Source organism: Cydia strobilella, chromosome 4 (genome assembly GCF_947568885.1).
Source record: "Cydia strobilella chromosome 4, ilCydStro3.1, whole genome shotgun sequence".
NCBI classification, from domain to species: domain Eukaryota; kingdom Metazoa; phylum Arthropoda; class Insecta; order Lepidoptera; family Tortricidae; genus Cydia; species Cydia strobilella.
The window spans coordinates 5,582,709-5,597,196 of record NC_086044.1 but is presented as its reverse complement, the minus strand read 5'-3'; the positions used below and the strand labels follow the sequence as shown (position 1 = coordinate 5,597,196).

Below are 14,488 nucleotides of genomic sequence, written 5' to 3'. Positions count from 1 at the left end.
TGATGTTGGCACTAGTGCGCCGATGTCATAGACAATATATCCAAAGTTAAGTCAGTCGTCAATCAGTAAAGTGAGTAAAGTCAGTTTGATTTTAGTTCGAAAGAATATGGCCGTGTTAGGGCCTTGTGTGAATGTAAATATGAACGGTCAAAGTAATATTCATAGTCAGTTAACAAAATCATTAGAGAGAATTCTTGAGGATGCATATTTAAGTGGCGAATTAAAACTAAGTGGACGTAAGCTGAGAGAATTTCCAAAGCCAGTGAAGTTTGACTTGAGTGATACAGTTGTTGCTGGTAAGTAGTATTTATAAATAATCTTGTTGCAATTGTGTGGTATTTGGGTTTATTATTTTATTTCTCGTGCGGTTTATGTCATGAGTTTTGCGTTGTGATGTTCACGGGCGTGATTATGTTATTTTTGTTTGTTTGTGGATACCGGCACTCGATGCTTTTCGGTGAATCGATCGGCTTCGATAGCGACCACGATAACGGTATGCTTTCTACGTAAATCATAAATAAACACCTAAACAGAAACACGGTTACCCGATACATTACCTGCTATCATGTAGATAACGATCTATGGTGTGGTAACTTTTTACCAGGTATGTGGAATGTAAAAAATCTTATTGGTGTCGCGATATCTTTCTTCCGTCGGCAAGTTTTTTTTTATCAAAAGCGGTCAGCCGTGCCTGCGCGTCCGTGTGATACTTACGTTAAATTGCTGTGGATTATTATGTCTTAGCTTATGTCGTTATAAAATGCCTGAAGTTCTCATAAAAGCTCGTAAAGCCGACGATGTTGTACTCGTTATGTATTTTCCTGTTATTTGTTTTCCTCCCGGTTATTTACCCTCGATGTTTTGAGTGTTGGATTGGAACGACCTTTTTTCGAGGGATAATCTAATGTTTAAATACGCTTTTCTGAGGGTAGATTATCAGTTTTAAAATAGGTATAGTACCTAATCTATAAGAATCTTGACACACGGCGTTTTGATGTATTGTTGTTTTTGACCACATTCCATCTATGTTAACCTTGTAATAAAATAAATTAATGGTTTTCCTAGTCCTAAAATTAAAATCCTGTTAATAACATTTAACATGATTTTTCAATATTCTTGTTAAGTAATTATTATTACTGGGTGGAGTGGGTGGTCAGTCAGGTACATGTTAGTTTTAAGAGCTTTTGTGGATACAGTAATTATACTAAATTGTGTGACATTGTACAGTCAGCTGAATATTTAACCCCCCTGTTAACAAACTTTTATGGTCAACTATCTCCACCTAACTATATCAACCCTTCTACTTGGGAGATTAGTTAATAAACCATTTCCAGGTTCCATGGCAGAAGGGTCGGTGCCTCTTGTGGGACGCCACGTGTGTCAGTACATTTGCACCGTCCCACCTTAGCCTCACGCTTAGGTCTGCTGGGTCAGCCGCTGAATACGCGGCAAAACTCAAGCACACTAAGTATAATGCCCTGGAACCAATGTACGAGTTTGTGCCGATTGCAGTGGAGACTGCGGGACCCTGGGGAATGGAGGCTAAAGCGTTCATTAAGGAACTTGGTCGTCGGCTTAGAGAGAGGGGCTGCGATCCACGCTCCGGGTCGTATCTGGTACAGGGGATTTCGTTGGCTATACAACGTGGAAACGCTGCTAGCGTGATGGGAACTTTTGGGCCCGATGCGATTCGGGGCGGTCCTTTAAAATGACTTTGTAATAATTATTATCATAAGGGATATTGACGAAGCCTGTTGCGGATAGCTTTATTGTTTGTGTGTAATGACGACGCCTGTTGCCGATTTATGGTTGTACCCATGACGAAGCCTACGTTGCGGATGTGAATTTGTCAACCCTGTATTACTTAATTCTAATGTTGTTTTGTGGAATTAATTTAATAAAATATATAGCTTCGTTAATAAACTGATTTCACTATTAGGAAACCTAGTAATTAGCACCTTTTACTCTGCTTATTTCAGTTGCTTAAAAGCTTAGACCTTGAACTCTTTTACTGATGACTTACTGTTAAAGTTTGATGTCTGAATGTTAAGCACATTTAAGTGTAATTCAGTAGCCAAATACCTCCTTGACTCCTTAAAGAAGGCTTGGCATTCTGCACACTTAAGTATACATTTTTATTTTATAATATTATAAACACATATATTCTCTATAAAATATTATGTTTTGTAACAATGGTTTGATTACATTATATTTCACATCACTCATGCTGCTGCTACTTGCATCTACATCAATATGTGCTGGTTTCTGTTTCTAGAACAAATCATTCTACCCCTTCCCCCCTTCCTTGCCCCCTTCCTTCCTTCCTTTCCTTCCTTTGGGCACCAAATACCTCTTGTCTGAGATACATCCAGAAGATCTTCATAATATTTTTGTTTGGAAATCTAAATTTAACCTAAAGTTAACACAATACAGTGAATACGAAAATGTGACATTTTGTGACAAGGGGAAGGGGGGAGGCAGAAACTTTGTGACATCACTTTAACTTTTTTAAATTATTTTAATCACTGTACAGTTACATAACAAGTTTTTGGAATAATAAAAACCGTTTTTAATAATTTAATTTTCTTTTCTAATCTGTTTTGGGTTATAAAGTTACTAATATTTCTTTTGTCAAAAATATTTTGATAAAATATTAATAATACTTAATTCAATTTGCTCATTGAAAAAATTTTACGTCACACCAGGGGAGGGGTTTGCCAAATGTGACCAAGTGTGACAAGGAGGGGGGGGGGGGGGGGGGGGTCAGAAAAACCTCGAAATTCGTGTGACGTAAGTAATTAATGGATGAACTTTACGTTGGGGGTTAAATGATTCTAGTATTAAAACAGTCATGCCATAACATTAAAATTCTCTCTGAAAGTCTGAAACCGATTTTGTAAGCTTCAACCCTGTAGACATAGCTATAACTATTAAGGGTGTGGGAGTAGGGGTGAGTTTGTAACAAAGTTCATTTGATGTCTGTTAACACAGCGTAATTAAATTAGCAGCTGCGCCCGCTAATTGGCAAGACAAACAGATTTGTTGCTGTTGAATTACTTAGTTGGACGTTTTCTAAAATAAATATTGAAAACCTGATTCTCACAGATCCTGGTGGTTTTGGGTTATTTCAACTCAGAATCACTAGCATATTCAATCCTGATGATAAAAAAAATGTCCCAAAAATTTGTATGAAATTTGTACATAACTACGTCACGCGGTCACGCACATACAAATGAAAAAAAAAAAAAAAAACTAAAACGTGACGTAATGGAATGGACATTTTGGGATATCTCTTTTGAATGACAGGATTGAGAATGCTGTTGATTCTGAGTAGAATGAGCCCAAGAATGTCCAGATTTGAAAGAATCAGGTTTTCAATATTTATTTTAAAAAACGCCCAGTCGGCCCAGTCATTAATACTACTAATTGTTAGTTATAGTTAGTTATACCAAAGAGGATATAATATTATAGAGCGGTACTGTCATAGTAAATTTTGTAACCACAATAAATTCACTGCCATCTATCGACACACTTTAAAACTAAAAATGAAGATTTATAAAAATACGATAAAATGTATTTAAATATGGATAAATGATTTTTTTATTTGCATTAATTAATTTTATTATTTTGACCCATGTTCTTTTACTGATATGCGTTATAATTGTTAAATAACAAACGAAACCGTCAACGCCCTCTATACGAGAGTAGGCCAAAGGTAGTAGCGACATCTGATCGAGAATCAAATTTTCGTGATTTTCGAGGCACGTTTTTTCCTGTATCCATCTATTACGGAGTTATATCTATCTTTGGTTATACCTACCAAATAGAAAAGTTTAGTTGAATTTAAAAAAGGGACTTTTCTTTTTTAGGCTTTAGTACCCAAAAGGGTAAAAACGGGACCCTATTACTAAGACTCCGCTGTCCGTCTGTCTGTCTGTCTGTCACCAGGCTGTATCTCATGAACCGTGATAGCTAGACAGTTGAAATTTTCACAGATGATGTATTTCTGTTGCCGCTATAACAACAAATACTAAAAAGTACGGAACCCTCGGTGCGCGAGTCCGATTCGTACTTGGCCGGTTTTTTTTCCTAAATGTATGTATAAATCACACAACCTATTTGACCGAGCAAAAGCGAAGGTCTCCGTTTCAGCTTGAGAAAATTTTTTTCGTATCTCCGCATGTTCTCGTCTACAGGTCGTATACTTCAACAGATTCTCGTGAAATTTGGTGGGCAGGTTCGATAATTATGTAGTCATTTTTTTGGAATGTTTCTAAATGGCGGAGCCATGAGGTTCACGAGGTCTACAGCTCACAGAGCCACTAGTTTAAATTAGAGTAGAGGTACAATTTTTTTATACACTCACTCCATAAGTCAATATATTCCTTAAGAGAAGTAACTTCCTTAAGACTAGTTAAAGCATAATAAATTTATCAGTACCTATTGCCTGTGCATAATATCTGCATTATTGCCATGGCCTCTTTAACAGGAAGTTTAGTTTCATTTCTGTATTGTAAACAACGTCTTCCCACCTCAATAGGCCCTGATAGATCGAGCGAAACAATAAGTGAAACATAATATTGTCAATAACATTACAATAACAAGACCACACGTAGTGATCCTACCAGCAATTAGGTGTTATAAGAGCTGCGAATTCAGTAGATCGTTTCCTGAGCATATCATATGAAATCCCGCGAGTTTACTTCTCGTTACAAGCAATATAATTACCGAAATTGTACTACATATAGTTCTAAAGAACATCAAGGTACGTGACGCTGTGTTGCTAAACCAAGAAGGATGGATATTTGGAATTAAAATTAAATTGCACGTGTTTGTCTTCTAGTGTACGCGTGCCTTTATACGTGAAGAATATAACATACATAAGCATCCATTAAAATATCATAAACATTATCAAATATTGTACAGAATTAATCTGCACTTAACCCCTGCCTACAATATTTCGTAACAAGAGAAAATATACGCTTTTGGTGTATTTTCACAAACTAATTATGAACGCCACGCCATAAGTGGAATATTTTACTGCCATGGCGCCGGCCATAACTGCGCCATTACTCCCATCGTAACAATCTGTTAATTCTGTTATCTCATATACCTAACCAAAACAAGTGTGACCTCAAAATCAGTAGCAACAGTACGTAATCAAATATCAGTCTTAGATTGGTTGGTTGGGTGGCGACGGGAATAGCCCTGGCCCTAAAACTGTTTTAGCTTTTATTTCGACTTCCCCGCGTGCGTGGGTGATGTGTGAAAGGAGTCTTGTTGGATTCTTGTCCTGTACCATTAAGTAATTTAGGACGTGTGCTACCTTTAGACAAACTGGTTAGGTAAGTTTGAATGTTGTAGGTAATAAAGATGTTTCTGTAACATTCTTGTTGAGATTTTGTTTTTTGCGTATATAGATGATCTTAACGCCAATAGAACCGGGTTACCTATCCCTTCCAGCATTGAAACTGCCGTCTTCATGGCTGGGTTATTTGGGATCTTCCCATCCCTGCGACTTCCGATACTTTGTCATAATTCTTCGGTTATATCGGTCCGGTTATCATTACTACAAAACTACTCCGCCCACTGCCACTTAAGTTTAGCAGTTTTTCTGTCATCATTTTCACGGAACGCGCATGGTCTTATTTGCTCAAATATTTGTGTTGCACCTCTTTCCTTAATATCGCAAACGAGTGTGGCGCAGCCATACAATGCAATGAACAAACCATTTTCTAAGTTTTCTGACATGGCGCTTTATCAATGACTTGTTGCTGCTTAGAAGCTTTGGCAAAACCCATTACCTTTTATTTTAATGATTTAAAATATTTAAATGAAGTTGCAATCACTTGCAATATTAACTCTTAATCAAGTCCAAACATCGCTTAATATCTTACAAAACAACGTATCTATCAATTAAGCCGTCGTATCGATATCAGACCTAATTTTCGCATTCTAATTTCCAATGTGGGCAGCTATTCAGGTCGCTTGGTTGTTGGCGTTGTTGCCCTGTTTCTACTGTTTCTAGTAGCCGGGTAATTGTTATTCCCATTTATCACTAATTGCTACGCACCTATTTGCCTAACACACTTATTTTTCAATTACCGACCGCATCTATTGACTTAAAAACTCGTTTATTTTCGCATATAATTAATACTCTTTCGGTATACTTTCTTAGCTAAGAATCAGTCTGTTTGATCAAAACTTCCGGTCCGTTTGGCTTACGATCTAAAAAATCTTTTCGAAACAGCGAATGACACCTGTCATCTTGCTAATGACGTGCATATATTTTTACCGTTCTAAGACATAGATTATACCTACCAACTTGTTTGGTTGTAAAATCTTTGAATAACTAGGTATGTACCTACTGCGAGTATACGGAAGTGTGAACTAGGTGCCGCCTTCACATTACTAAAGCATCTCTCGCCGAAGTAACAAGGTTTATTCACCCTTTCTGTACATTGGCTAAAGTAAAATAGTTCGAGTATCTTTCATTTAGGGTCGGTTGCACCAACTCTTTGTCATCGTTAAAGAGTTCGCTAAATTGTATTGTATGGAAAGTTTCATAGTAAACCGCCGCGGCGCGCCGGGTGTCGTTGATCAGTATGTCAAGTGCGGATGGTGCAACTGGCACTTAGTCTCATCAGGTCTATGCTTAACACACCAGGTACTTGCCACACGTTTAGCCAACTAGTAAATGAGCGTATAACACCATAAAAGAAAGGAGAGAGTACGTTTAATTAAGATTTTCGATAAGACATTTCGGCTCCTTAGCTTAACAAGTACAGTAAAAAACACACTCGTTACTGGGTCTAAAATGAAGGACAGAGATACTTAAAAAAGTGTACTCTTATTTACATCTCTGGAATAACCATCAAATTGGCTTAAGTTGTGGAATAGGAGATAACTGCTAACATCTTAATATTTATCTCTGCAGCTGGCACTTGTAGTTTTGCTTTTAAGGTGTATAATTTGGTTTTTATTCAATCTATAGGACACTTTTCTTTAATTTAATTTCTATTTTTGATATTTGTTTTAAAATCCTCATCACTCAGGTGTGAACAGTGATGAAGACGCTAAAAATATCGCCATGGCGCTACTAGTGAAAACATTTAGTACCTACCTACTCCTTGTCGATTCATTTATGAAGTATGTATACGAAAAACTTTCTCTAATGATAGAAAACCGTGAAATTCTCTACATGCGAGAAAGAAACCGACTCTAATCAAATCACCGCATCCCATAACTTCTTGTTGATACAACAATTAGGTACCATGATATATGAGAGCTTCAGAAACAAAAGCAAAGTTTTATATTTGACATTTACTTTACGACAACAATAGATTTTTATTATTAAACCATGACCAAGCCCAAGAGTGTGGGACAGAAAACAATGGATCGTGTAACGCGGCCCCATGGTATAATTGCCATGTCTTAGACGCTTTGCTAAGTTAATTAAACGTTCTTTAAACAGTTTACCCGATGATGTCATTACCAAGGCCTCGATGATCAAACTAGGAGCTTAACTAACTATAAACACAGTGTCGATATTTCGCCTTGAAATCAATTTGTATTGAATTTCGTGTAAATTAATACGTATATCCGGCTGAAAGGACCGTATTAAATTTTTGATCTTTCGAGCCGGATATTAACAGTGCGTTCATTCGTTCAATTTTGAAAGATTTACGATGTTTCGCTCATTTATAAACGAATATTTAGCAGGTTCCCAACGTTTTATGGGGCTCGGAAATATTTACCACACATTCCGACGCTACAAGCGTCAATGACTCAGGGATGACTTCCTTATTACTCACTTCGATTACATTACATTGTTCTAACCACAGGTTCTAACGCATTATCCACAGCTAGCTCGGTTAGCTCACACTTAATTAGTGATGTACTACACGAATATTCCTGGGAGTTTTCTCCATTTGCTTGTTCGCCGGGTTTCTGGTAATGTCCCTTAGACAAGCAAGAAACATTAAAATACGAAAGTAACATTGGAATATTTCTTGTTGAATTGTAGTAGTAGTAGTAAAACTAGTAAAACACTTTATTGTACAAAAAGAAACATAAAACATGAAAAAACACATCATTTGTACAAATACGAACTTATCCCTTTCAGGGATCTCTTCCAGTTAACCTTTGAGCAACTGAGGGTGAATTGGAGAACAAACCTGTACTAAACGGCATAAGATGAAAATATTCATTCCCTAAAAGATAGGTAAACCTATATTCTACAATATGTATACAGTATGGGATATAAATAAAAATAACAAATATGTAAACAGTCATAGTTATAAGTGTTATAACATATAATACATTCTATGCGATGCGACCGATTGACACTTTCGAAGAGAAGTTAGAGAAGACGGTAAGGAATTCCATAATTTGACAGAGTACACAGTGAAATACTTGTCATAGGATCGGTGTTTGTGAGGCTGGATAGCCAGAGAGAGATCTGCACTGGAACGGAGCCGGTGCCCGCTGCCGATGCCGTCTGCAAAAATTGTTTTTATTATATAATTAATAAGAGGTTTTAAAAAATGTAGGGCCAGCCACCCAGTAGCCAAGGAAAGCCCCCAACACGTTAGACAGAGGAAACCTTTGGATGGTCAGCGTACGACGTACGACTCGTACGACCGATCGGCTCTTGGATAGAACACCCAATATTTTCTTGAGTCGGCAATATTCCCGGAAAAGGCACATCACTAGACTTAATAGCGTAAATTGTGAAACTACTTTAACAAACCACCTGTCATTTTAAATCGCTTAGTTCTTCAGCGTTATATGGAAACTTGGAAAGTGGCAATTATCTTGACTTATCGCTGGATCTAGATTAGAGATTGCTTGACTTGACTCGGTCTGACACCGCGTTTGTTTCTTCTTTGCGATAATAATTATGTGGCCTGACTGAAATCATTATAAAAAGAAAAGTCATGAAACGATTCAATATCGTTCATCATTTTTTCATGTTAGTGATTCGTACTTTCTTATAGATACCCAATCACAAAATTATAGGTTGTCAACTGGTCACGCGCTATTGATAAGATCGATTTATAGATTATTCTTATCTATATTAGTTGTCAAACTTTCATAAGGAAGCCTGGTTTCCGTGAGTATTGTACCATCCATCGTCCTCAATACTTTGCAATGTAATAAAAGTTTGCACTCTTTGTTTTAGGACATGGAAGTTCACAGATCAACACAACAGTCAACCTAAAGCCACTATAGCCAAAGTTGACTTTTCCGCATGGTAAAGTTACAACACAATACAACTTTGCTACTATAATGGCGACAGGTGCATGCTCGGCCGAGCGTCACTCCGGATATAGGGGACGATAACACCAACGTAATTCCAACTGACTGCTTACCTATGTGACCAATACTACTATTAAATTTAAAGTAAACCTTAACGCTTTAGTAATAAAACATACAATTTTCCTATACAGACCAAGGGTGCAAATCTCATCGCTAGCGAGACTAGGGCATACGCAAACCAGGATAAAAGCTCTCTCGACAACAACCAGTTGGTTTTAGAATTCAGGATTCAGGTTACACTGGATAAATCGAAAACTTGACTCCCAAAGCAATAAGAATGTTAGGAATACAAGACCATATATTTAAAACGGAACAAGTTACACAAGTGGCGTAAAAAACGATACAGAAAGAGATGGAACTTATGGAAATGATGACAGACATAGTAAAGATAACGTAGAGCCTGTTTCGAGTGGATTCGAGTGGGAGTTATAAAAAAAGGTAAACAACTTTTTTGCCTCTATGTCGGGATAAGGTAATCACTTTTATACCCGTTTCCCAGGACTTAAAATATACTGTGTGGTTGATTAATCCATAAAAGAATCTAAAAAAGATGTATCATAAATATCATAATAGATAGCTAATGGGCATGAAAGTACACGACCTCGAAGTTGCTATAAAGGGATGCAACACCTGGCCAACCCTTCTGATTTTCCAATTGATCGCCTCATTGCTCTATACTCTACAGTATCGGTCAATTAACGCAGGCGAAAGGGTGCAAATTAATCAAACTGACCAACCTTTGCATATACATGGAGGAATAGCAAACAGTATGCAAATTCGGCGCATGATTCTTTTGGCACGGCTGTTTTACAATACGTCATTCTTATTCGTACTTGATAGGCGCTGTTGCTCCTTTGAATACTGATTGATTAACCAGCCACATCACATACGTACTCAGCAATGAGACTGTCGAAGCATTTTTAGGCGTATTTTGTATGGCCGGTTAGCGGCGGTGTAATAAATCAGAATGCTAGTGATGGCTTGTTGCTTCCACTGCAGCGTCTGGTCGTGTTCCAGACTTGTAATAATACTATTTTGCATCAGTTTAATTATACACCTTTTACATAATAGTACTCATTAAGACGTCTAGTTCAGCTAATAAGTTCTCTTCAAAATGAACAAAAAGTTGCAGAGCATCTATTGTTCTCATTTTGTTAATATATTGCTGCATTATACGCTAATGTAAGAGCAAAAACGTCAATGCGCTGTTCAGGTGGAAATTTCTAAACTAGTTATAGTAACGAGCTTTGATCGTGAGAAATCCATTCGATTAAGAATATTAAATTAACTCCTTCAGACGGTTGCGCCGGCACAGGCTTTCGTGTATTCTTATTGCCTATGCGTGTACTGGCAAGTGGAGTACTTGAGAAAACTAGAGTACTAAGACCTTGAGTTCTGTAATAGCAATATGTAATCAAAGAGTGCTCCTATACTGGTTCCTTCGAGCGATGAGCTCGACCATGATCAGAACAACGCCCCCGATGTCCAGATAAACAGATGCCAAGAGTTTAACGCTCGATTCGCAAGCATAAGGAAATCTTGTTCCCCATGTTTGATAATCCGTCGAGAAATAAACCTATTAGCAGCACTTGATGAGGGAGTGTTATCATCACTGCATTGCAGTGGCCGCCATTAAGATAAAGTTACAGAACTTCTTTATAACTTTTAATCCGCAAATCCTTAGGTTTAAGCTGCGGTTCATTAAATACGTTATTTAAAGCTATTTTTATCTTGTATAATGCTCCGATAATGAACTTGTCAACGTGGGGGTAATTAAATGAAGATTCATGTCGGAAAGGACAAGTTAAAGAAGCCAGACGCTTTCAGACAGTTTAAAAGGGAGGTTTCACCCTAACTATTTTAAAGTTTAGTACTTTCCTGCCTGATTAAATTATTCTGGCATTATTTAAAACTGTAGCTCTAGGTATAGTTTTTTTTTTAAGAAAGAAAAGTTATAAATTCATTGTGATACGTGTATGTGTAAATACGTTAGGCACATGGATATGTTAACTTAGAAAACTAACCGATATGATTATTTAAACCTTACTAAGAGAAGAGATAATTTAGAGAACACATACCATACACTTCAAACATATATATATAGGGTTCCGTACCCAAAGGGTAAAAACGGGACCTTATTACTAAGACTCCACTGTCCGTCACCAGGCTGTATCTCATGAATCGTGATAGCTAGACAGTTGTTTTCACAGATGATGTATTTCTGTTGCCGCTATAACAACAAGTACTAAAAACAGAATAAAATAAATATTTAAGTGGGGCTACCATACAACAAACTTGATTTTTTTGCCGTTTTTTGCGTAATCGTACGGAACCCTTAGTGCGCGAGTCCGACTCGCACTTGGCCGGTTTTTTTTTAAATACACGCCTATTAGAACACTCGTCGTTTGAATTTGATACAACCAATTTAGGACATGCGAATGGCGAAGCCACGCTAAATAAGTCATTTATTTTAATTGTTAATATGTACTTATTTTATTAAAGAACTTCTTTTTGCACAAGCCGTCGAAAAAAACCGGTAATGCGCATGGCTAATAAAATTACATCGTTAACAATGTTAACATGCAGGAGCATATTTTATTGCTTCTTAAAAGCGCAAACGAATCAGATACAGAACTGCTTCTGATAAGTCATAAAACTTGTTCGGGTGTAATAAAATAAAGTCGCGAGATTAAGCTCACAATCACAAACATTTGCGCGTGATTTTGGTCTTTACTTGAGTTAATAAACAGTGAGACTTATGGTTCACTGTAAGCTGTAAAACTGCCTAATATGAGTAGGTCCGTGGTCTTCGGTTGACGCCGTACGTAGAAATATTGATGTTATTCCTTACAATGTGACGCTGTGCAAGGCGTTAAGCAAGGATTGATAGATGAACGTGAGCTAAAAGCTTATAGAATTATATAATATACATATTGCCTCATCATTTTGAGTTGGTTCCCCTTCAAGTGTCAATCGCAGATCGATAGCTACGCTTACGCTACCCTAGTTGGAAGCCTCTTATCTCGCCCTTTTACTGCATCGAACTGCATCTGCATGCACTGACCTAAATTTCGTGCCGTTGACAACTTGCAATAATGCATTATTTGACTATTTTAACCTAATTGAGCTAATTCGACCCTGCCTAAGAAGCTGGGATGGAATCTTTCTCGTCTGGGGCATTACATTACTGTGTTGATCACGAATATGTTTTCTAATCTTTAATGGTTTTGTTATTATCGCAATCTACCTTGGGGACCTTGGGGCTGTCCTCAAAAAATTCAAATATTTCTTTGTTTTTCCGGATGCCTGTGTTAGTTACTAGACAGTAGACACTGGATCTTGTTGCGCCTGAAGTTTAATCTTTATTACCTTTCTGTACATGTTTCACTCACGTGAAATTTCATTTCGTTTGTCTGTCCTTCTGTGTAAATTCAATTTGTGTCGTGTCTTCAGGCTTACCTAATGTTATCAAATCGACTGGAAAGATGCTCTGGCCAATACGTAGTAATTAGAGACAGTTCAACGTTATTTGGCTTTATTTTAAAACTTAATTTGGTTTCCCATGCACGATTGTAAATTCAGTAAATGGTATTTTACCGCTTAACCAGACGGACCAGACAGAGTCACTTTCTAGTTTCTACACTAAGATACATTACCTTGACTGCAATAAAGTATCCAAACAGATTCTAACAGTAACTCTATCTTCAATTCTTAAACAATGTCTGCCGTGTCTGCGACAGTCACAAATCACTTAACACCAGCCTGCTCGGTAACCCAACACGTTCCTATCAATAACTCAATAACTCGTCGGGCGTGCTACGAGCACATATTCAGAATTTGAAAATATGATACTACACTACCATCATACCAATCAGGCAATCTCAATGGGATGCACTTGCATCAATCCATTTGTCAGAGTGAGACGCGCTTAGATTGCTACGAGTAACGAAATCTGAATGGGAGTCATGGGCTTTCAAAGCCCTTACTCAGCCTCTTATGTAATTGTGTTTTACGACCGTCGATAGCTTGTGCAAGATCTCTAGTGTTAATTGTGTTAACATTCTTTTAGGCTTGGCTCTTTAGTGTTTGGTTGAAATTTTTATGTTCTTTATTGAAAACACGCGGTGTTTTGGCTGGCGTCCGGTGTATTTAATCTACGATATACATCGATTACATTATTATTAATGTTATATTTATTACTTTTACCTTCCTTATTGCTTTAATTGTTATTTCCATAGTTTAATATATTATTTTACTAATTATAACATTCGAGTCGAGAGATAAAGGGTAGATAACACAGGCTACCTACTAAAACCCGGAACGGAACAATTAAGATTTCCGTGGGGAAAAACAAAAAATACAAAACACTATTACTACTTGACACGCGTGCTTTAAAACGATATTTTTGATACTTGGCACGACACAACGAGGCTCTTGATTGATTCGCTAAATTATTGACTATATATTAATATAATTATTGACTATAACATATCTCGACCATACTCTTATGACTTATGACGCGTTCAGATGTAAAACTATCAGTTTTTACTCGTACTATCACACAATAAAGTTACAGCTTCGCCGTTGAAGTTTCAGTTGGCTTGGCTAAGTTTCTTGCGCAATATGCCATTGTGGATGAATAGAACACTTGAACTCTGTTACCCGCCGAGGATCATTGAACGGTATTGAAAACGGATACGTATGTGTAAGAAAACTGAGGAATTATTGTTTATTGACGTTTATTGACTTTTGTTAGCGATTATATTGTTTGGGTTACGCATTACATTGATAAGGCATCTATGATGTCATCGTTACTGATAACATAGTTGTTGTCCTCAATATTTTGTGTTGATTTTGACTGGCTTCTTATGCATTGTACTGAATCACACACATTTGATTGGCAAATTGGCATAGCAAATCTATCGACCTACATTTACTACACCCGTTTTCATGTAACTTAATTATTTACTTTTAATGTTTTAATGTAACCCCGTAAGAGAGCCAGACCACACTTCAATATCTTATTAGTTTGAAAATGGAACGGATGGCATCTTAAATGACATTTACAACTTACAAGTCAAAGGCCAAACATAAATTACAAAAATCATGTCGATGTACCTCATCGTAAGGCATGTAACCTTTATGGGCGCGGAAGTACCGCATTAAT

General features: G+C 37.1%; 2 protein-coding genes across 4 annotated transcripts in view; both read left to right on the top strand.

The window, feature by feature from the left end:
• Window positions 1-14,488, top strand: part of LOC134741007 (homeobox protein aristaless-like) — a 509,271-nt gene that overhangs the window by 228,583 nt on the left and 266,200 nt on the right. The window lies entirely within an intron of this gene.
• Window positions 77-14,488, top strand: part of LOC134740529 (leucine-rich repeat and calponin homology domain-containing protein) — a 74,570-nt gene continuing 60,158 nt past the window's right edge. For 2 of the 3 annotated variants that reach the window (XM_063673039.1, XM_063673037.1), the window contains exon 1: window positions 79-296. In XM_063673039.1, the coding sequence (XP_063529109.1) occupies window positions 107-296 (190 nt within the window). In that variant the 5' untranslated portion in view covers window positions 79-106. Of the gene's footprint in view, window positions 297-14,488 lie in introns of all 3 variants that reach the window. The other variant, XM_063673038.1, reaches the window with a different exon arrangement.